Source organism: Nicotiana tabacum, chromosome 19, assembly GCF_000715075.1.
Source record: "Nicotiana tabacum cultivar K326 chromosome 19, ASM71507v2, whole genome shotgun sequence".
NCBI classification, from domain to species: domain Eukaryota; kingdom Viridiplantae; phylum Streptophyta; class Magnoliopsida; order Solanales; family Solanaceae; genus Nicotiana; species Nicotiana tabacum.
In genome coordinates, this window is record NC_134098.1 from 81,269,059 (window position 1) to 81,291,951 (window position 22,893).

A 22,893-nucleotide genomic window follows, 5' to 3' on the forward strand; every position below is an offset into this window, starting at 1 on the left:
CTTGTAACGAACAACTCCCTTATCTTTTTGTTATTACCACTTTCTCCCCAAGTTTCTAAAATTATTAACGAAAACACACCCTTATCTTTATGTTCTTACCACATTATTCCTACAATATATCAGTTCTTTGTTGCCTTCCAAAAACTATTGCGAATAAGCGCCCTTTTACTCGTCCCAAAATCTCATTTACGCCCCTGTGGCATTCAAATGTCTCAATCTTTTATTAACTGACGCATGTACAAAGTTTGAGGGTTCAATTAGACTAAAAAGGGGAAAAAAAGTGTGTCGTTCCAATATCAAGAGTACAAAAGGAATTTAAGTGGAATAATTTTTGCAATAACATTTTGGGGAGTTGTAAGACAACACACAAAGGGTTTGTGGTTTCGAGCACCAACTTTTTTCCTAAAAATTGAATCTCCATCCTACTTCTTTCCTTGTTCAATTTCCTTTCCTTAAATTTCAATCATATAAGCATTCACAAGATTTTAGAACTTCAATAATAGTTTCTTAAATATGATTACTTTTCAAAACTAATTCTTCCAAATCAAGTCTAAATAGATACAACTTAAACTCAAATCCAAACGTCAATTTCCTGACCTGTTGAAATTTTGCGATGAATCCGAAAAGTCTGGTTTTTGTTCGACATCTTTGAACTATTGGTTGACAAGAAGAACCTTTAACGTTGTAAAGGGGAAATAGACAGTTACATTGTAGCCTGTAGTATAAAATGAAGCACTATTTGGATTTCATGCAAGAAAGAAATGTTTTGCCACTTAGTATTCTGATGTTGCCTTTTAACCCTTACCGGATATTTTTTCTACATATGGAAATTGTACACACAACAGCTTGCTTTGCCTCTACTATATGTCTCATTTAGAAACACGTTTGCAAGGCTTAGGATTACGTTTGCAACTCAAATTTGACAACCTCAACCACATTCATGTTTGGAGAAGTGAGTAACTATGAATTAATATATATCCTTCAATTTTCATTTACGACATTATTTTGTTTTCCTCACAAGGCCTCGTCTGCCACATCCCAGGATGGACATTGTACACATTATGAAACAGCAAGAGCCTGAAATGGCGAAAGTTATTCGTTACAGACCAAGGCATCAATTACACAATGCTGACGAGGAAAATGAAAGAAGAAAATCTCTTGTATATCATCATGATTTGTATACCATGGACTCATCAACTGGATTCCAAATACGATTGTTAACCCATATCTTATCAGCTTCCACAGCATATCCATCCTGATTACGGTGCCAACTATAATAAGCATGAGTTCTATTCTTGATAGCAAGAGTGGCATGTCCAAAACTAGCCTCGCGGAATGCAGAGTAAGCTGGCTGTGGCTCTGTCATGCTGAAATTAGCATACAAGATATCTGATTATTAGTTTTCTGACACAAACACAGATACAATATATACGACAAATTTCTACAATTTGATTAATCTTACTTGGTGGCGAGGCCTTCCAAATTTCCTCCATCTCCGATAGTTACATAAATTGGGGCAGACTGATCACGAATAGGAGTGCATTCTCCATTGACAACGTTGTAGGCCACATTAGATATTCGTTCCTGAAATACAATAGAAAATTAGATCTTTTTATAAGAGTTGCCACTACGATTATCACAGTAGCTACATCAAACTCGGTGAGATGTTTAAAGATCAAATGAAAAGAAAAAAGAACTGTGTGATTTGTGCATACCGTTCGCTCATAAGCATGAACATGACCTGCAAAAACAATATCTACTTTGTACTTTACAAACCATGGTTCATACATTACTCTCATGGTTTCCCCTTCCATGTAGTGATAGTTGTAGCTGTTATACCATGGAGAATGTAGTAGAACAATCAGCCATGGAGTCTCGGTCCTGTTAACTTTTGGTAGCTCTTCCTCAAGCCATTTGTATTGAGGAGTGTATTTACCTAATAATTGGAAAGAGAAAAGGAACTTAGAGAAAATAGATAAATCAATGGTCCTGAACTTTCTAAGTAATTGCCTCTCCTGATAATCTTTATCAGAGACCAGTAAAATGCACTCACGTATAATTGGGAAGCATGGTGGATGCGAACACAAGTTAGACATCAATAAAATGCCATTATGACTCTTCGACTGGAATTTGATACTATACTAATGCTACTCTTAAGATGCATGTTAGAAGAGGACATTCTTCAAGAACTGGAAAAGTAACAGACTGTAGATCATGTTTTCTGGTCCAATACTTCTATGTCCACGCTAAAGGAGAGAGAAAGAAAGAGCGAACAGCAGTGCATAACAGAATCTCGTATCACTCACAAGAATGCCATATCCTTACCATATGCTGAATATGAGGATAAAACAATGATATATGCTGAAGCTCGCTTGATTGAATACCACAGGGGAGATGTACTGTTTGATGCTCTGTACGGCACATGATACCGATGAGTGTAGGGCTTGAAAGGTTTTGTTTCCCCCTGCAGGCAGTATGAGGATGTATTCAACAAAATTCCAGTACAAAACTATCTAAAATCTAGGACATTAAAAAGTATAACGTTAGAAGTATGGAAAAGCACAAACAGTCTTTTTTACTGTGGAGCTCAATTAATTAACTATATAACCATATCAGTTCTCTCTAAACTCTAAAGCATGGATTCTTGCTCATTATTAGTCATTCGGAATATTTTGTAATTGTTTAGCATGCAAGATGAATCTCATGCCACTTCTATTGCAAAGCTGGCCAAATGTCTTTTCTCCTTTTTTTTTTTTTTTTTTTTTTTTTTTGTGTTGAACAGACTGAGATGCCAGGTTCAACAAACTCAATGTACTCAAACTAGCAGAAGAGTGTTGAATCTCAGGCTGAGCTAAGATAAACTAATTATTGTGAAGAATGTTGAATTCAAGCAACTAAGTATTCTTTCGGTTCATCCACTAAAACAAGAGTGTGCCAACACACAGTTTCTGGTTAATCGGATGAAGGTCCAGAATGAGCTAATATTTTTAAGTTTGCCGTCAGTAAATATGTATATCTAGCTGAAAATATTAGCTTAAAGCATCCACGAAATACACTAGAAGACAATTTAAGCAGGAAGAGAACTAGTTCAGCATCACTTACAATTTCAGGAGCAAAATCTATCTCATGATTTCCTGCTGTCCAAATCCAAGGTTGATAAGCAGTACTTCTCTCTACAAACCTTCCCCATGTATCCCATCTTACATTATCATGATTAGGATAGTTATCAGCATATGATAGGTCGCCTACAAACAACACCGCTTGCCCCTTGATTGGATTTAATTCATAATGTGTGAGTGTCTTGTTTGAGTCGAAAACTCTGACCAAGATCCCCTGTAATAAAATGCAGGTCGACTGAGAAACGCCAACAACTGCTAACAACAACATCAATGCTTTTTATCTATTATTTTCCTTTTCCTTTGTAAATATGCGAAGAAGTTTTCATTGTACCACGTTCAACCGAAGAAGAAGCATGTTATACGTATGATGTCCATGTACAAAGTTTATGTTACATTTGGATAATAACCACCACCCCCCCCCCCTCCTCAGAAATCTGCTGTTTCACACAATTAACTAGAGAGTATGCTATCTCTCAATCCTAGATATAGGGTCTAGATCATACTGTAAATTGTATATCAACATTCTTCTTTATTCCCTCTTTATTATATAGTACTCTGTGAGAAAGCACAGTATGAATGAAACCTCAAAAGCAGTGGTAATATAACCTAAGCAGGCTCCAAGAAGTTCCAATAGCAATAATTTGGTTGAAATTGTTACCTATAAGACCAAATGTATAGGGTACGTCGGGGCCAACTGGTGGAGGAGTTACAAACCAGAAGGTTCGTGCCGTGTGCCCAATCCCAATCTTATAGTAGTATTTGGTGTTGAACTGCAAAAGAAGTATTACATCCATCGTAAGTTTCAACATAATCTCAGAGGGTTAAATAGTTTACCATGAATAACAATGAGCAAGGAGCCAAAATTATCCTCAGAAATAATAAAAAGGAAAGAAAGAATGAATGTTCACCTCCAAATGCCTAATAGTGGAGTGATGGATGTAACCAGAAGTGTAGTTGTAAAATTTGTATGTAGTAACCTTTCCCTTGGCATTATTCTTTTGCTTGCTTTTCTCACTCCAATATAGGACTGTACTTGAACCAGGTTCATCCATAGTCACCCATGAAACAATTACGGCCTTTCCCTCGTGATCTCCTTGTGTTATGTGAACCTTATACAGAAACCCCAACAGAATCAATTAGCAAATAAACCAAATTCCATGAATGAGACAAGCATAAACAGAACTTGTTACATCTGATAAAACTTTATACACTATCCTCGAGCAGAAGCGGATGCAACATTTGTCGGTTAATCTGAACTCGGTATTTTCTACACTTATTTTTATGTGAAAAACTACTAATATTTTGACAAAATATTCAATTTTGAATAATTTCAATTTCAAGAATACAATTAGTTCATTACTAACAACTTTAAGGTTGAAACCTATCAAATTTAAATTGTGATCAGCCTCTCTGTCCCAAAAATATCCACTGCGTTTTTGTCTGTCAAAGATATCTACTTTTCTACTGTACTTTTCTTCTGACCCCTCTCGCCCATTAACAAAATCATAAAGTAAAAAGGCCACAGTGAATCTCATTAAATTAAACAGAAAATCAAAAGTGAAAAGTGCATCAAGATATCCATAAAAAAATCAAAAGTTCATAGCAAGCTCAATAATGCATCAAAGATGTTCGTTAAAAGCTCTATAATGCAGCAAAGGTGTTCGTTAAAATCTCTAACTGAAAAAAAAAACATATAGAAAATAGAAAACGACCCACTTTAAACATACCTGTTGAGGCGCATTATAACCAGGAGGGGCACCGAAAACATCACTATCCAGAGGCATATCGATTGTCTTCTCAACTTTCCTAACAAAACTACTGGTGACTCCACCGTTACATAGAAGTGACTCATTGAGAATTAAACCCAGAACAAGAACGATGCAACGCCCGAAAAACTCCATTTTTGACACACCCACTTTTGCACAACAAAAACACAACCATTTTTGACACACCCATTTTTGCACACCAAAAACACAACTTTCACATTATAGGAGGTCGTATATATATATATATATGTATCCAAGGAGTATTTTTAGATACCAGTATTCGAAGGATATACGTCTAGAATTACGGGGAATATTCTGATTTTGTACGATAAGTATCAAGTCAACGATTTAAGTAGTCGACAATAGACATTTGGATTGGGGTTTATCTGAGATTTCACATGTAAACGAGTGGGAAAACCAGAAAAATAATGAAGAAAAACTATGATCATATATAGTAATTCATAAACGGCAATAAATTGAGAGGAAAACCAGAAAAATAATGAAGAAATAGTATGATCATATATATAGTAGTAATTCATAAGCGACAATAAATTGAGTTGACTTCTCCACTAACGAGAAATTCGGTGTATATCACATTAGATACGTCGTTTGAAATAATGTGCTTGTGCCCTCCGCACAAGGCGGATCATCTTAAACCAAGAGAGGTTCCAGCCATACAAAATGATTCGATATATCTAATAGAGTAGTTGACATAAAATTGTTACGTGCATGTGTTGGTGAAATAATAAATACTCATCCCAACAAATTAATTGAGATTAATCACACTGCCATAAAAAGGAAAAAGGAAAGTTTTCAGGAGAGGTTCATGTTTTTTGGTTTAGGAGGGAGAATCAAATCTTTTTAAAAGAAAATTTATACAATTAATCAACAAGACTACTCCTTAAGCCTACTACTTGAATTTCATATATTAATTGAGCTAAACATAGTTAGTATCAATTATCAAACCCAAATAAATAAATATGTAAATTAACATCAACTTACCATAGTCTATTAATAAAACTTAAATCGGGCAAAAGTTTGAGTACGAATTTCAATTGTCAAATGCAACGTGATGTCAACATTTTTTGTTGAAACGAATTCCTTTACGGCGTTTACTCACATTCTTAAGGCTGTCCCACCTATAAACGCAACTCGCACCCTTTTATTTCTTTTTGCAATTATTGCTATTGTGCCGTAAAGTATAAGTCGGTGATTAACTCGTTGGCTGATCATATGATAGTAATATTGGACCGTCGTTTTCTAGCAAAGTTCATTTTACATAATTAAAAAGAAAAGAATTTGGAAGTGTTCTGTTGGGCCACTTTTTTCGAAAAGTTTTCTTTAATTGAATGTTTCTAAACTAAATTAAACGGAACTAAATATTTTTTTCGAGAAGTCTCTTTCAGAACATCTCTTCCAAAATATTTTTTCATAATTTTTTTCAGACAGGTAATTAGTTGGAGAAAGAATTGGTCTGGTGAAGCACTTCCAATAAGATCCAGCTCGTAATAAAGATTTATTAGAGCTTAGAGGAAAAGAACTTCTTGACCCCAAATAAAAAAAGAAATTGAAAACGTGGACTTCTCTAACATTGTGATTTTTAAATTTTTTTAAGTAATATACGTTGTTGGGTAAGGAACTGCTTAAATGCATTGTCAGTATATAAAACATAAGATGTTTTCCAAACAGAAGTTTAACTTAAGTCTTTAATACATTGGTATTGACAATTTTATAATACAACGGCAGTGGGGAACGCAGAGGGTTAGTTAAGGATTCATTCAAATTTAATACTTAGCTTTGACTAATGTCATTATTAAAAATTTATTGAATAAATATAATTAATTTTGAACCCAATAAATTATATGATAGTTATTTTGGTCATCGTTAGTTCGTATTTTATTTATTAAGATATATGATATATTTGCCTTTTTCTTTTTTCAAATGCGTGCACTAGCATTTTTTAATTTTTAAAAGAAGTTATTAAAGGAACATAGTTTTGATAAAAAAAATGTTGTTAGTTTGTGTTTAAATGATAGTTTGATTTTATTTTGATTTAAATTTTTTAATGAACTCCTTTATCGAAAAAATACTGTCCATTTTTCAAATGTTGAAACCGCTGCGGCTATCAAGCAACCAAATCACGGAGGCATTGAACACATATCGATAAAACAAAGTTAATTAGACGGGCAATTACTTCTATTAAAGTGTTCCATTTTGTACCATCCAAATATATTATATTACTCTCTCTATCTTAATTATGCGGCACTTTTTGCTTTTTAAGAGTCAATTAAATTGTTATTTAAAACTAAATAGATTAGATCAATTCAATACTTTAAAATTAAAATTTAAATAGTTAAAAACTATAGGAAGGTATTTATCGTAAAGTAACCACGCAGATCACAACAAATAATTGCTAAGATCGTACGTCTTCACTAACAAGCAAGTAACAATATTAGACACATTCCAGAAAACTGTCAAAGAGGGTGGAATATTGGGTCGATAATCACTCAACTATTTAAAATTATGGACTAAAGTTATTTTTTTTTTAATTTGTAACAGGAAAGTCACTTAACTATTATTTAAAACACGGATCCACTCTATACTTTAGAAACCATGGCTCATATATATTACTCTCATTGTTTCGCCTTCCATGTAATGATAGTCGTCGCTATTGTACCATGGGCAATGCATAAGAACAATTAACCAAGGAGTCTCCTTTCTATTGACCTTTTTTCAGCTCTGCCTCGAGCCAGCGGTACTGAGGAGTATATTTAGCTTGGAATTATAAAAAGTGTATATATATTAGCATTCAATTATAAAAATTTATACTGAGTAAATTACCAATAATTCATCGAATTGATTAATTATATTGGTTCGCTAGCAACAAAAGTAAACATCTTATTAATTTGTACAAATACAAAACACTCTGGCACATATAAATAGAAAAGAATTCAAGATATTAAGTTAGTGAGTACATTTATTTCTAGCAATATTGGGGGCAAACTGGTGAATACCTTGGTGTATACATCGCTCTCTATTATATATCACCACCAAAACGGCAGAAGTTGTCGTCCAGTGGTACCATCGTGAGTCTCTCACACAATACGTATCGGTTCAATTTTCGCTATCCCCTTCTCCTTTCACCTTTCATGATTCCTAGTCTAGTAAATATCCGTTCAATTTTCGTACTATAACCAATTGGTGCAGCCGCAACGTACTACACCTTTGTTGTGTCAAGAGTACTCAGAAAAAAAATGACATCTTCTAGCTTAATCATTTGGTATTCAAAATTTATTGGCCTGACTAATTTGAATTTGCACAAGATAGGCCCAATAAAGTGGGTAAAGCACTCTGTATATGTCGAAATCTAGCATAAAATATTTAAGATAAGGTACGCTAAAGGAAGAGTCTTCAAGCCTTCACCAGTCGAGGTCGACCAGGAAGCAGCGAGATTCGTGGCCGAGATGTCAACAAGGGTCGAGGTAGAGCACCGTTGGCCAAGCTATAACAACTAGTTTTCGAAATAGGACATTAAAAGAAATATTCTAGTGAATATTCTCTACACTGGTACTATTAGAGTTTGTTAAGAAAATGTCTCATATAAATAGAAAATGAGACAATGGTGGAAGGCATGTGACATTCATTATTTGACAAGAACAGACTTTTGATTGAAGATTCTTTCTCTCTCTTACAAAGATACAAACACTACATTTTCATCTAGATTTTTGTTCGTATTATCCCACACCCTTCCATTAGATCCGAGAATAATTCGAACATTCTGGATTTGTCTGTCACTCATCATTGTCAAGAGGGATAATCAACTAGTTCATATTTTATTGGGTGAATCACTCCTTCTATTTACTTAAATGTCATTTATTGTTATTTATTGCTAGTTATTGCTACATTATTGCTCATACTTTTTGGAATAGTTAATGCTTATAGTTGTCAATCCTTCACCAGATCTGAACAACATTAGTCACCTTTTTGGAAATAACATCTAGTGATATTATTATTAACTAAGTCTAACCCATTATTATATATATTAAACTGTTTAAACCGAAAGTTACACTTTTTGGTCAAAATATTTGGCACCGTCTGTTGGGATTTCTTAGTTAAGCTTTTAGTTTCTTCTAGATCTACAGCCAACGCGAGCCTCTAACAAAAAAAGAGAGAAGAGAAAGCAAAAAACAAGATCTCATTTCTTTGTACGTACAAAATCCTAACATGGAAGGTAACCGAGAAGAGAGGGCGAGAATAATCAATGACCTCTGAACTAACCTCATGAACGTCATCAACGAAAGTTGCGAATCGGCAGATGAAGGCGCAACGCCCAATGCCTCCCCTAGGCGAGATGGGTCACCGCCTCCTCATTGTATCATCACAAAGACTCTTGGTAAGGGAGCCTCCATATTTACGGGGAGGAGATGCCACCAGCTATAAAAGCGCTCCTTGAAGCGTGGCTAACCGACACGCTAACCAATATGCTCAACAAGCCCGCCCGGGATGCAGCCACAGAATATGCAAGAACTTGCGTTATACAACCAGCAGACGAGCAACACAACCAACTCCCTCCTCCTCCCACAACAGGTATTACTCACAATGTCGCTAATGGTGCAGGCGACGACACTCTTGCTGCCATTTTAAAAAGGATGGAGGAAATGGAGAATGAGAACAAAGCACTCCGGGACCAAATGAGGGAACACCAAGAAAAGGTCGATAAGATACCAAGCGCCCCTAAGCTTTTGCAGAAGAGAGATGCCAGTCGATTCGTCAAGCAGCCTTATAGTGATGCCGCCGCCCCACATGCCATACCAAAGACCTTTAAGATGCCACCCTACCTCAGGATATATGATGGCACGACCGACTCTGGAGATCATGTGACTCATTACGTCACCATCGTGAAAGGAAATGACCTCGCCAAAGAACAAGTATCTTTCATTTTGTTTAAAAAATTCTGTGAAACCCTCACATGAGGAGCGTTAACATGGTATTTGCAACTACATGCGCGTTCCATTAAAACTTTCGAAGAGATGGCCAACAAGTTAGTAATGGCCCATGCTGGGGCCAAGAAGGATGAGGCGAGAGTGAACGACATATTTACTATTAAACAGTTTTCGGAAGGGGGATTGAGGGACTTCTTCACCCTGTTTAACAAAGTAAGAATGACCTTGCCGAACATGTCAGAAGGGATGACGGTTGCAGCCTTCCAAAACAGACAGAGTAGGGATGGTTTGAGGGCGACTAGAAAGCTATTAAGTTGAATGATGAAGTACCCCTTAACAACTTGGGATGAAGTACACAACGCTATATTGTTCCGAGGTCCGAGCAGATGAGGATAACCTCAATAGACCAACTCATCGAATGACCTCGGTACAGGCCGAACCCAGAAAAGATCGAAGAAATGATACCAGAAGAGATATTGCAGCTCCATGACCCAACAGGAAACGACATCAACCATATGTCAGAGCTGCCATCGCGCCCCCTTCCCGCCACGAAGAAGGCCCGCCTAGATCAAGGACAGGGACTCACCGGAACGAAAGAGGTATGACCCCTTTATTATCCACTCACAACTTTTGTGTGTCACCTACAAAGATAGTCTATGCCCTGGAGGAGCTCGGACCAAAGGTGAAATAGCCACAAAAGATGAGGTCATATCCGAATACCAGGAAGTCGGACGCCTTCTGTGAGTTCCACCAAGAACAAGGGCACAAAACCGAAGATTGCATCGCCCTAAGGCAGGGGGTTGTAAACATGTTATGACAAGGACACCTCAAAGAGTTGTTGAGCGACCGGGTAAGGACCAACTTTGCCAGAGGACATGAGCAACATCAAGGACCGTCGAAACTGCCCTTACCAACTTACACCATTCACATGATCATTGGTGGAGGAGACGATGCTTCCATCAACAGTGTGAAGTTCACCACTACCCACAAGCTCAAACGGTCGATCACTCGCGAACGGCATGACGAATGCGAAGAGAGTATCATCTTCGATAGGTCGGATACCAACGATTTGGCTTTCCCTTACTATGATGCACTTGTTATTACTTTACGAATTTTAGATACCGATTTGAGATGCATTATGGTAGACAGTGGGAGCGGTGCATGCATTATATATCCTCGAGTACTTGCACAAATGAAACTCGAAGATAAGATAGTATCGCGTTGCATCACGCTAACTGGTTTTAACATTGCTGTCGAGCGAATATCTAGTGAAATCACACTCCCCGTTCTGGACGGTGGCATCACTCTGGAAATCACATTCCACATCATGGACCAAGACACAACGTACAACGCCATAATAGGGCGACCATGGATACACACCATGAGGGCTATCCCTTCCATCTTATATAAGGTCATCAAGTTCTCGACTCCATGGGGGATATTCAGCATATGAGAAGAACAACGCACATCCTGGGAATGCTACCGCATCGCCCTAGATAGCATTGTCACTCAGCAAATGAAGGACAAAGAAAAAGAGGCATGGCAATCAACAGGGTCGAGGTCAAAATATGACGATAGCGAGGACGTCATCAGAGACCCTGATATGGTCGAAGCCGCAGGATCAATCATAGAAGACCTCGAATGACGCGGTACGTGAAGATGTGGAAAAACTATTGGAGAATGGCTCCATCAAGGAGTCGAAGTACCCCCGGTAGGTCGCCAACGTGGTCATGGTTAAGAAGAAGAATCGAAAATGGCGTATGTGCATGGATTTCACAGATTTAAACAAAGCATGCCCAAAGGATTCGTTCCCATTACCCTACATCGACCAACTCTTCGATGTAACAGCCGTGCACGAACTAATAAGCTTCTTGGATGCTTATTCAGGTTATAATCAAATCCTCATAGAAGAAGAAGATCAGGAAAAAACCACCTTCATCACCCACCAAGGGATGTATTGCTACATGGTCAATGCCCTTCGGGTTAAAGAACGCGGGGCAACTTATCGATGGTTGGTGACAAGGATGTTCAAGGACCAACTCAGTAAGACGATAGAAGTCTATATAGATGACATGCTGGCCAAGTCAAAAATGAAAGAAGATCACATCGACCATCTCATAGAAACTTTCGACATACTTAGGCGATATAGAATGAAGCTGAACCTCGAAAAATATGCGTTTGGCATAGCCTCAGGAAAGTTTCTAGGTTTCCTGGTATCACAGAGGGGGATCAAAGTCAACCCTGACCAAATCAAAAACATTGAGGGGATATCAGAGCACTTCTCCACTAAAAAGTAGGTTCAAAGGTTGACTGGCCGGATAGCCGCCCTGTCAAGGTTCATTTCATGATCATCGAATAGATGTCACAAATTCTTTGCCGTACTCAAGAAGGATAACGACCTCCAATGGACTTTAGAGTGCGTCCAAGCCCTAAAGGAATTGAAAGCATACTTGTCGTCGCCACCACTGCTTTCAAAACCAAATCCAGAAGAACGTCTCCTTATGTATCTCTGTCACGACCCAACTAGAGGGTCATGACTAGCACCCGGGCCATACTTGCCGAGCACCAACGTACATTTTATCTAACCTTCCTTATTATCTTTAAGGGCCGACAAGATCAATATAAATAGTAGACATGGATCATGAACATCCAACAATGAAAGATAATGTCATGAACATACATAACATGGGACGATAAGACTGTCAAGAAACTATATATAAGGTACGAGCTACCATGATGCCATGAAAGACTATACAACAAAAATCAGCCGACAAGGCATTCTAAACCATACATAAGTCGACACCTGTCTATGAGCCTCTAAAGGAACATAAGTGCTACAACATTGCCGGAACAGGGCCCCGACATACCCATAATGTCTATAACAAAAATGCATACCAAGACCACGGCAAGTCCGGAGAAGGGATCTCGCCAATAACCGCTGAACTGGACAACCTACTGTGGTGGGGGAGCTACGTCTACCTGTCTATCAGGACCTGCAGCACGACATGAAGCGTCCACAAATAAAAAGGACGTCAGTACGAATAAAGTACTGAGTATGTGAGGCAAGAAAGCATAAGTAAGAACAGTAATGTAAAATGGGATAGAGAATATACAACCTGTGACATCTGGGTACCTCTGAGGGCTACTGACATGAAATACATGATACATACATATATATACATAAACTTTTAAAACATACGCCTTTGTGGGCATCACCATCATCATATCGTACCCGGCCATAATAGGCTCGGTAAAACGTACCCGGCCATCATAGGGCTCGGTAGAATCGTACCCGGCCACGTGGAGCTCGGTAAAACCCAACTGATCAGTGGTTGCACAATAGGTGCCATACCCGGCCGACTATAGCACGGCTCGGTAGAGTAAAATAGATACATATATATGATGCATGCTGGACTCATTGGAATCACATTTTGAACCTTTCGGAGTGACGTAAGGTCGGTATCCTTCGTACACGTTATTAGGATTAACTCTTCATCAAGAATGTTATAAGAATCAGGAACTACCAACAACATTGATAATATAAGAATAAGAGAAGTAACATCAATATCAATCGTTTCATAAGAAGGGCAGCAATGTAAGTACTGCTAGCTTCTAAGAGTAGAGTATCTTTGGGAGCTCGTTCATTAAATTATGTACAATTGGAGTCATGCAAAAGAATGAAGGGGATAGCCTCACATACCTTGTATATACTGCCCAACCTCAAGCTATGCAAATGTCACGACTCCTTAGTCTACAATAAGACAAATGACACTATCATTATCGTTTAAGCGTCGTAACTATTATGTATCGACCACAACCTATTTTACGATGAAACGGACAGCACCTCCCCTATTTATATGACTTCCCACAAGTCAATACAATCACCAAACAGCCCAAACAATATCATTAATAATCATATTGAGCCTCCAAAACAGTCCACCAACCAACAACATTACTACCAAGCCTTTCGATATATATATTTCACAAGTTCTAGCTTCAACGACTTAGCTGCAACTTGGATAATCTTAAATATATATAGAGTAAGAGGTTCCTTACCTTTAAACAGAAAGAACAACTCCAATTTGACCTTAATTTTCCACGAAATATCCCTTCAATTCTGCCACAAGAACAAGGAAGCGAAACTAGCAATTAATTCGGGTTTTTCGGCACTAGAATTACTTTAGAAGACTTGAAATCACCTAGGGTTGATATTAAAAACTTGAAGGTGTATTTACAGGACATAAAACACTTAAAACAACCTCCCACACGAGCTGGAACAACACAAAAATCAGCAACAACAAGAAGAACAAGAAACTTACTAGCGCCACGGGATTCCTGACATTTGATTTGTGTTGTTTGCCCTTTGTTTGGTTCTTGGATCATGAGAGAACCTTGAGAGACTGATTTTAGGGTTATAAGGTCTGAATATACTGAAAAATAATGACTTGAAACGGGGTTGAGGTATCTTATATATGTCCATATGTCTTAAACCGCCTTTGTGGCCCCCATAGAGAGCAGCTTGGCGCACTCTCGCAAAAACGCCAATATCTCTCTATTCCGAGATCGTATCGATGAACGGTTTAATGCGTTGGAAACTAGACTCATAGATCTTCAATTTGATAGGTAGATCACCCCATAATTCCAAGCACATTGGGAGAAAAATGCAGTAACATTTGACCTAAAGTTTAAGTAAAATTATAAACCTAAGTTGCGACAACTTTTATTGACTTTTGTTTCATAACTCGCTTGACTTCAAGACTTATGATGCGGATATTATATGATTCAAATACATTAAAACAAGACCTCTTGGGACAGTTAATCACCTCTAGTGTTACCCGAAAATACGGGTTACAACATCCTTGATTCGTTTAACTTCAAATACTTGTTAACCACTCTTATACACCCTTGTATCGTTTAAGACCAATAGGATTAACTTCTTATCATCTCAAAGATAATCTCTTCTTGGATTTACGTCGACTAACTTACGGCGTGATCTATGGTATGCGAATTTGGGTTGTAACAATCTCGCTGTATCCGATGTAGCTGTGAGCGCAGTCCTAGTTCGAGAGAACAAAGGTACGCAATCCCCCATCTATTATATTATCAAAATATTAGTCAACCTCGAGACGAGGTATCCTCACCTCGAAAAGCTAGCCCTGGACTTAGTCGCAGCTTCGCAAAAGCTTAGACCGTATTTCTAGTGCCACCGCGTCTCGGTCGTCACAACCTTTCCCATGAGAAATATTTTGCATCAACTCGATCTATCGGGAAGGCTAGCCAAATGAGCCATCAAGCTGAGCGAGCACGATATCACATACCAGCTGTGAACAGCGATAAAGTCACAAGTGCTCGCTGGCTTCGTCGCCGACTTCAGCGCAAAAGTAATGCCCGAAGTTGAGAGAGAAGCCTCTCAAACTTCCCCCCAAACACAAGACCTCTGGGTCCTATACACCGACGGTGCATCCAACGCGTCACGGGCCAGACTGGGACTCGTACTTGAAGTCCCAACAGGCGTAGTGATTTGCCAGTCCATAAGTTGCCCGGTGATGACTAACATCGAGGCCGAGTGTGAGACTATAATCGCAGGTTTGAGGCTAGCACTCAAGAATGGGGCAAGTCATAGGGACTTACCAAATAAAAGAACAAAGATTGCAAAAGTATCAGACTGAAATCTGCAAGCTGCTGCCCGAGTTTGACAAATGTCAGCTCGACCAAATTCCCCGAGCACAGAATGCTGAGGCAGACGGCCTTGATAAATTGGCCACAACCACCAAAAACATCGCAACCGGAGACAAGAACATAGTCCACCTCCTCAACTCAACGATTGATCAAATTGAGGCAAGAACCATAAGCTTAACTTAGGACTGGCGCAATCATACAATTATATGTTTGCAGGATTGCACACTCCTAGATGATAAAAAAGAAGCCAAGAAACTGAGAATGCAAGCGTCCAGGTACAGTATCATCCACAACGACATGTATAAGAGGACTTACGACGGCCCTCTAGCAAAATGCTTGGGCCCAAACCAGACGCGACGCATCCTTGAAGAGGTCCACGAGGGCCATTGTGGATCTCACTCCGGCAATCGGGCTCTGGTCAGATGCCTCATACGGGCAGGATACTACTGGACCACCATGAAAAATGATGCCACGGACTTCATGAAAAAATGAGAGCAATGCCAAAAGTATGCCCTGATGATTCACCAAGCGAGCGCTCCACTCAGTCACCTCACTTTGACCATTCATTAAATAGGGAATGGACATCGTGGGGCCCCTCCTGGCAGAGCGAGGTAACATACGATTCCTTTTAGTTTTAACTGACTATTTCTCTAAGTGGGTGGAAGCAGGAATATTCGCTCAAATACGTCAACAAGAAGTGATTGCCTTTAAATGGAAAAATATCATATGCTGGTTCAGCCTCCACAAAGAGATCAACTGCGACAACGGACCCCAGTTCACGGGAAAAAAACCGCCGAGTTTTTTTGAGAAATGACATATCAAAAGGATACTCTCGACGCCATATCACCCCGCGGGCAACAGGCAAGTAGAGTCCTCCAACAAGTTGATATTTAACATCATGAAGAAAAAGCTTGAAGACGCCAAGGGACTGTGGATAGAAATATTACCAGAAGTAATATGGGCCTATCGAACAACGCCAAAGACGAGCATAGGAGAGACGCCCTACTCTTTGGTCTATGGGACCGACGTAGTAATACTAGTTGAGGTTAGAGAGCCCAACCTAAGGTACTCCCATGAGAGAGGACCAAGGAATGACGAAAGTATAAGGCAGGAGCTCGACGAACTTGAGGAACAAAGACACTTGGCCTACAAAAGGATGATCGCCCAAAAACAACAAACAAAACACTATTATAACAAGAAGGCAAATGTCAGGCCGCTCAAAGTCGGGGAATACATGCTTAAAGTTAAAACACAAGTGAGCAAACACCTACGGGAAGGAAAACTAGGAACAAATTGGGACGGCCTAAACAAAATCACGAAAAAAGCGAACAAATTGTCATTCCAACTAGAAACAATGGAAGGAAAGTTGCTACCAAACAACTAGAACATTACCCACCTCAAGTACTTCAACATTTAATAGATAAAGCGTCCCCCAAGTCGTACTCTTTTTTCCCTCACTTGAGTTTTGTCCCAATTAGGATTTCTTAAGGAGGTTTTTAACGAGGTGACGAAGGGAACACTTCAAGTCGAAATACACAAAGATGGGGCAAGGACGGTTAGTTCATTGCTCGACCTCTCATTCACTCACCAGGTCAACTAATGAAGGGACTAGATAGACTGGGACTGGGACAGGAACGCTAGCCAATGCCCAAAAATTTGTAAACTTCTCCAAATGTATGACCAAAGCAACAATGCTTAAATTTTATGGTTTTGACAAACTTCGCACTTATCGGAATGCTTACTGGCCATCAGCCATAATTAAGCTTAGGTTATGTTCGACCTTGTTTGAACTAACACCTATTGGCCCTAGACTTAAAATTAGGTTATGTTCGACCTCGTCGAACTAATGCCTACCGGCCCTCGGCCATAATTAAACTTAGGTTATGTTCGACGTTGTTCGTACTAACACCTACCGCCCCTCGGTCATAATTAAAATTAGTTTATGTTTGACCTCGTCGAACTGATGCCTACTGGCCCTTCGGGCATAATTAAACTTAGGTTACGTTCGACCTTGTTCGAACTAACACCTACAGGCCCTCGACCATAATTAAATTTAGGCTATGATCGACTATGTTCGAACTAACACCTACCGGTCCACGATCATAATTAAAACCTTGTTCGAATAAACGCCCACTAACCTCTGGCCGCCATTCACCATTAAGTGATCACGATCATAAAATCATGGCAACCAAGCGATAGAATCAAAAAACTTACAAATACAAAAACGAACCACAAGAAGAGAATCAGGTACAAATAACGAAGTTGGTATTTCATACTTGAAATATATTTTACAAAAGCTTATGAAGACGCCACCAACTACAAGCAAATATATACAAAAAATCAAAAGAGAAACCTATTGGCCACCACAATCACAACCTTCGACATCCCCGCCGACTTGGCCCTCAGGATATGCAGCGTCATACCAAGTATTCTGCTCGAGCCGGTCCACACCTTTGCCTCTTCGTCCTCACCGATCTCTGGCGTAGCGGGGTCATACCCGCAAGCAATTCGAGCTTCGCGAGCCTTAACACTAGTATCTTCGAGGGCGGCCTTAGAAACAGATCCCGCCGTATGCAAATCTCGAAACACGTCTAACTGGGCCCCGACATAAATCCACTCCTCGTACAACTCTCGAGGAACATTGGACGGTTGTGCTAGTAATCGATCTTTCTCGGCCTTAAGGGTAGCAACTCGATCGTAGAGGCTAGAAGTCTCTCTCTCCAACTCTCCAATCCTCTCATCAAGCCGCTCTTCTTTAAGTCTTGCCATTTTCAAGTCATTCTCTCGCTCAGAACACAGAGTCCGGATCACTACCTCAAGAGCCTCCTCCTTCCTCGAAGCCTCCGACCTAGCGAACTATGCCTTCTCAAGATCCTCCACCTTCTCGGCGACCTCGCCACTTAGAGCATCCGCTCTAAATTGACACTCCTTATACTAGGCACACAGCGAAACCACCTGAGCTTGAAGGTCATTGTACTGGGCTTTGAAGTCTTCCTTTTTACCTCTCAATGTCCCTTCAAGGACACTGCATTTCTCAATGACCCTCACCAGCTCGTCGTCTTTCTCCTTTAACTCTTCACGAAGGGCCTGCAAGTTGTTGCCCTCGCTAAAATGCTTGTGAATCTCCCGGTACTCAAAATATTTGCGCTCGAACTTCTCAAATATTTTCTTATGCCTCTCCTCCCTTCGAGAACTTTCAATCTCTAGGATCATGGTGTGCAATCCGGCTCCTCGAAAGAGTGACATCGCCCAGCTCTTTGAGGGTTTCACCTTCCACTTCGGAGCAAAGAGGGCCGAGGGCAGGGACTACATTCTCCGTATATTTCAACAAATCAGGATCCATGGGGATCACAATGGTACTCGTAGACCCCTCCAACCTCACCTCGAGTTAGGTAAACCCCTCATGCATCATCCTTAGTTCAGCGACGTCAACGTCTGAACCCGTTTCATAATTATCTTCGGTAACGCCTTTATCTCTCCCATCAACCGACAAGGGAATATCACCAGCTGGCTGCGAAGTCGACGACCCCTCATGCCGTAAAGAAATATAAGCCCTCGCAGCCGGCCCTTCGGCCTCCGTCATCGCAAAAGAGCGAGACACTATTTTTGTCAGCCTCCACCGATCTCGAAACCTCAGTCGCCAGCTCGACGTCATCTTCAAGGACAATGGTCGCATCTCACGAAGGACAAAATCATCCATCACAGAGTCTACGGTCTGGGAAACCTCATCGCCAACGTCCATTGACCTCCTCTTACGAGTCACCAAACCCCCGTCGCTTGGCAACGATTCCTCCTCTTCATCCAAAAGACAGTACAAAGGGGAAACCGAAGGTTCCACTGCCGAAGTATCCGTAGATAGAGAAGAAACTGATGTTGTAGCAGTGGCAGGTGGAGCCGAGGAGCGAGCAGGCTCAGTCGCGGTCGTAGAAGGGGTAGAAGCCGAAGAGGTAGTAATTTTCCTCTTACGGAATATAGGTAGAGGAGCTCTCGGCCTCTTTGAAGGCCTTCGGGCTGAAGTTGAGAGAAGCGCAAAAGAAAAGGTCAACCAGAGTAAACCACAAAAGGTGAGTAACCAAGAAGCCAAAGGAAAGAAACTCACCGGTCGAGGAAGGAGCAGGCCCAAACTTCTTTAGAAAGCCCGGCCACTCACGAATCCCCGCGATGTGAGGGAGGAGCCGGCCGACCCAATCAGAAATGTCCCTGACCAAAGGAGGGGGCGAAGTCTTGGCTGCATAAGAAAGGAGCAAGAGATCAGAACTCACGACTAAGCAAATTAAACCAAATGCCTCAACAAAGAAAGATTAGATGCTTACGAGTATAGTTCCAAGTTTTAGGGAAACTGGCTGCGTTGGCCACTACGTTCTTAGTTCTAACAAAGAAGAAGTTGTGCGAGAAATGGCGGCTAGCCTTGTCATCCATCTTCACCACTAGGCACTAACCCCCTCAATGGAGAAGGTTCAACATCGCCCCCTATAGAAACTAGGGGCGAATAAATACGTTAGATGCTGAAGAGTGATCTCGACCCCGGCCAGCTCCGAATTTAGTAAGCATCCTGATGAGCTTATAGATATACAGTGCGAGCTAAGTCGGGCAAACGCCATAGAAACGACAAAACTCCTCCGCCAGTGGGAGAAGGGGAAGAGTGTAGCCGACGTGAAAAGGGTAAGCGTGTGACGCATAGTACCCAGGGTGGTGGACTTGTACCACATCCCGCCCGGCAGGACCAACTCGATGCGAGCGGGAATGCCGAATTTAGCCCTAAGCTCTAATAAATCGGCCTCCTTCATCGCCGAATCGGAGATTTCGTGTACAACTTCAGGCGCGCGCCTTTGTAAATCAGACCTGACTTTCTCAATACGAGGAACTATCTCCTCCACCGTATGGAAGTTCTCGTCCTCAACGGCAGCAGAGATGCCCGCTGCGTGAGGAGGGAAAACCATCTCTAAAGGAACCAGGTAACTTTCCTCGCTGGGACTAGAAGATACGTTAGACATAGTTCTAACGAAAGAGAAGGTATTCAAAGTAACGAGAAGTTAAGAACAACAGGGACCGCTAGGGCAAGGAAAGAAGATACATAACAATGGCATAAGAAGAAGAAGGCACAAGGTTTCGATATGGAAAATCTGTAAAACTTGAGTGTGTGTCTTCACATCCCTATTTATAAGAGCTCAGGCAAAAAAACCGAGAAATTAGGTCATCATTACTTTGCACAACTATCGAAGTGACAGATCCAACCAATAAACACATGCGAAATGACGCAACGCATCGGAAAAACGCACCATAGATGACGTATGACGTCATGACGTCACTTTGATCCAGAAACAACGTAACCCCAAAAGTTGCGGATCATGAAAGGCTACGTTGCCCACTCGTCCAATCATCTCGACCACGACAAACAGAATCCGCTCATCAAGCCCGCCTGAGGCCGACCTTAATAAGCGGAGGGACTAACTGTATAAGTCAAAATCTGCCCTAGAATATTTAAGACAAGGTAACGCTAAAGGAAGAGTCTTCAAGCCGTCACCAGTCGAGGTCGACCAGGAAGCAGCGAGATTCGTGGCCGAGATTTCAACAAGGGTCGAGGTCGAGCACCGTTGGCAAAGCTGTAACAGCTAATTTTCGAAATAGGATATTAAAGAAAATATTCTAGTGAATATTCTGTGCATTTGTACTATTAGGGTTTGTTAAGAAAATGTCTCATATAAATAGAAAATGAGACAATGGTGGAAGGCATGTGACATTCATTATTTGATAATAACAGATTTTTGATTGAAGATTCTTTCTCTCTTTTACACAGATACAAACACTACCTTTTCATCTAGATTCTTGTTCGTATTATCCTACAACCTTCCATCAGATCCGAGAATAATTCAAACATTCTGGATTTGTCTGTCACTCATCATTGTCAAGAGGGATAATCAACTAGTTCATACTTTATTGGGTGAATCACTCCTTCTATTTATTTAAATGTCATTTATTATTATTTATTACTAGTTATTGCTATATTATTGCTCATACTTTTTGGAATAGTTAATGCATATAGTTGTCAATCCTCCACAGATCTAACCAATATTGGTCACCTTTTCGAAGATAACATCTAGATATATTATTATTAACTAAGTTTAACTTATTATTATATAAATTAAATTATTTAAAACCGAAAGTTATACTTTTTGGTCAAACACAATTCTTAACGAAAATAAATTATGTTTAGAGCTAGAATACTACGTTTAATTGAAAGTTCTGAAAATTGAAATTGCGTAGGAAGATCTTACGATTTCAGGAGCAAAATCGACAGGTTGATAAGCATTGCTTCTTTCAACAAACCTACGCCAGGTGTCCCATCTATTATTGTCATGATTTGGATACTTATCTGCGTAAGAATGGTCTCCCACAAATTAAACAGTTTGTCCTTCGGTTGGGTTCATTTCATAGTGAGTTAACGTCATGTTTGCGTCGTATGTCTGTCCAAGATCCCCTGCATACATTGCCGACTTATATTGTATACACTAACAGTTTAATTTTTCTTACGTGCAATTTAACTAAATAAAGCGAAAAAATATAGTAATGATTACCTATGAGACCAAATATATAGGATACATCGGCGCCTACTGGTGGTGGAGTAACAAACCAGAATGTTCGTCTCGAATGCCCAGTTCCAACCATGTATTAGTATTTGTTAGTCTCGCCAATATTACTGTATTTGTAAATAATAATTCTGCAAAGTATAAGTTATCGTAATGAAACAGTAATTAATTCGAGCCCACTGAATTCACAGTATTTCCTTAAGGAATTTAATCCCCCTCCTAGTACCCAAGGTAATGGATTATTTCCTCCCAGGATAGAACGAATCACACACTGGTGTAGCGGTACTTCAAACCCCAGTGTTTCAGCGAACACAAAGTTCGGTAGCAAATCACACTTACAGTTGCTTTGTTTGAAGTTAAAACAATGCAGAACGAAGGAGTAGAAACTCAGAAAATCGTATGAAAATGCTGAGAGGAAGGAGTGCAATGTATAGCCAAATCTGTTGAGCGATTTCAGTTTGTGTCTTGTGTGTTGTGTGTCTTTCTTCAACAGCTGCTGCACATATATATAGCAGCCAGTGTTGAAGAAGAACAATCGTCCACCCTCCATGGTGGAGCAAGCATTAGCTTGTTTGTGGAGCAAACACAATCATGGTGGGAAGAGCATTAGGCAGCTGCTTTGTGGTCAATACACGGATTGGAAAATATCCGTTACAAATGCGGATAATCTTACGTTAATATTTACTATTAACAAATAAATTTGGTCCAAAAAATTAATCAATCAATCATTTGACCAAAAATTTGACCAAATCCGGAGCTGGAGCCGAGCGAGCGACGACGACGGCGCGAGACTTGCTTT

At 40.0% G+C, this 22,893-nt stretch overlaps 1 protein-coding gene across 1 annotated transcript; it reads right to left on the reverse strand.

Annotated features, from left to right (window-relative positions):
• Nucleotides 1–943: 943 nt before the first annotated feature.
• LOC107783648 (purple acid phosphatase 2) lies at nt 944–5,051 on the reverse strand. The gene is given in 10 exon segments (XM_016604651.2): nt 944–1,077; nt 1,184–1,367; nt 1,463–1,584; nt 1,716–1,936; nt 2,326–2,464; nt 3,103–3,315; nt 3,317–3,333; nt 3,778–3,889; nt 4,028–4,228; nt 4,847–5,051. Coding segments are annotated over 10 exon segments (1,401 nt in total). The 5' UTR covers nt 5,021–5,051; the 3' UTR covers nt 944–1,059.
• Between the last annotated feature and the right edge of the window lie 17,842 nt (nt 5,052–22,893).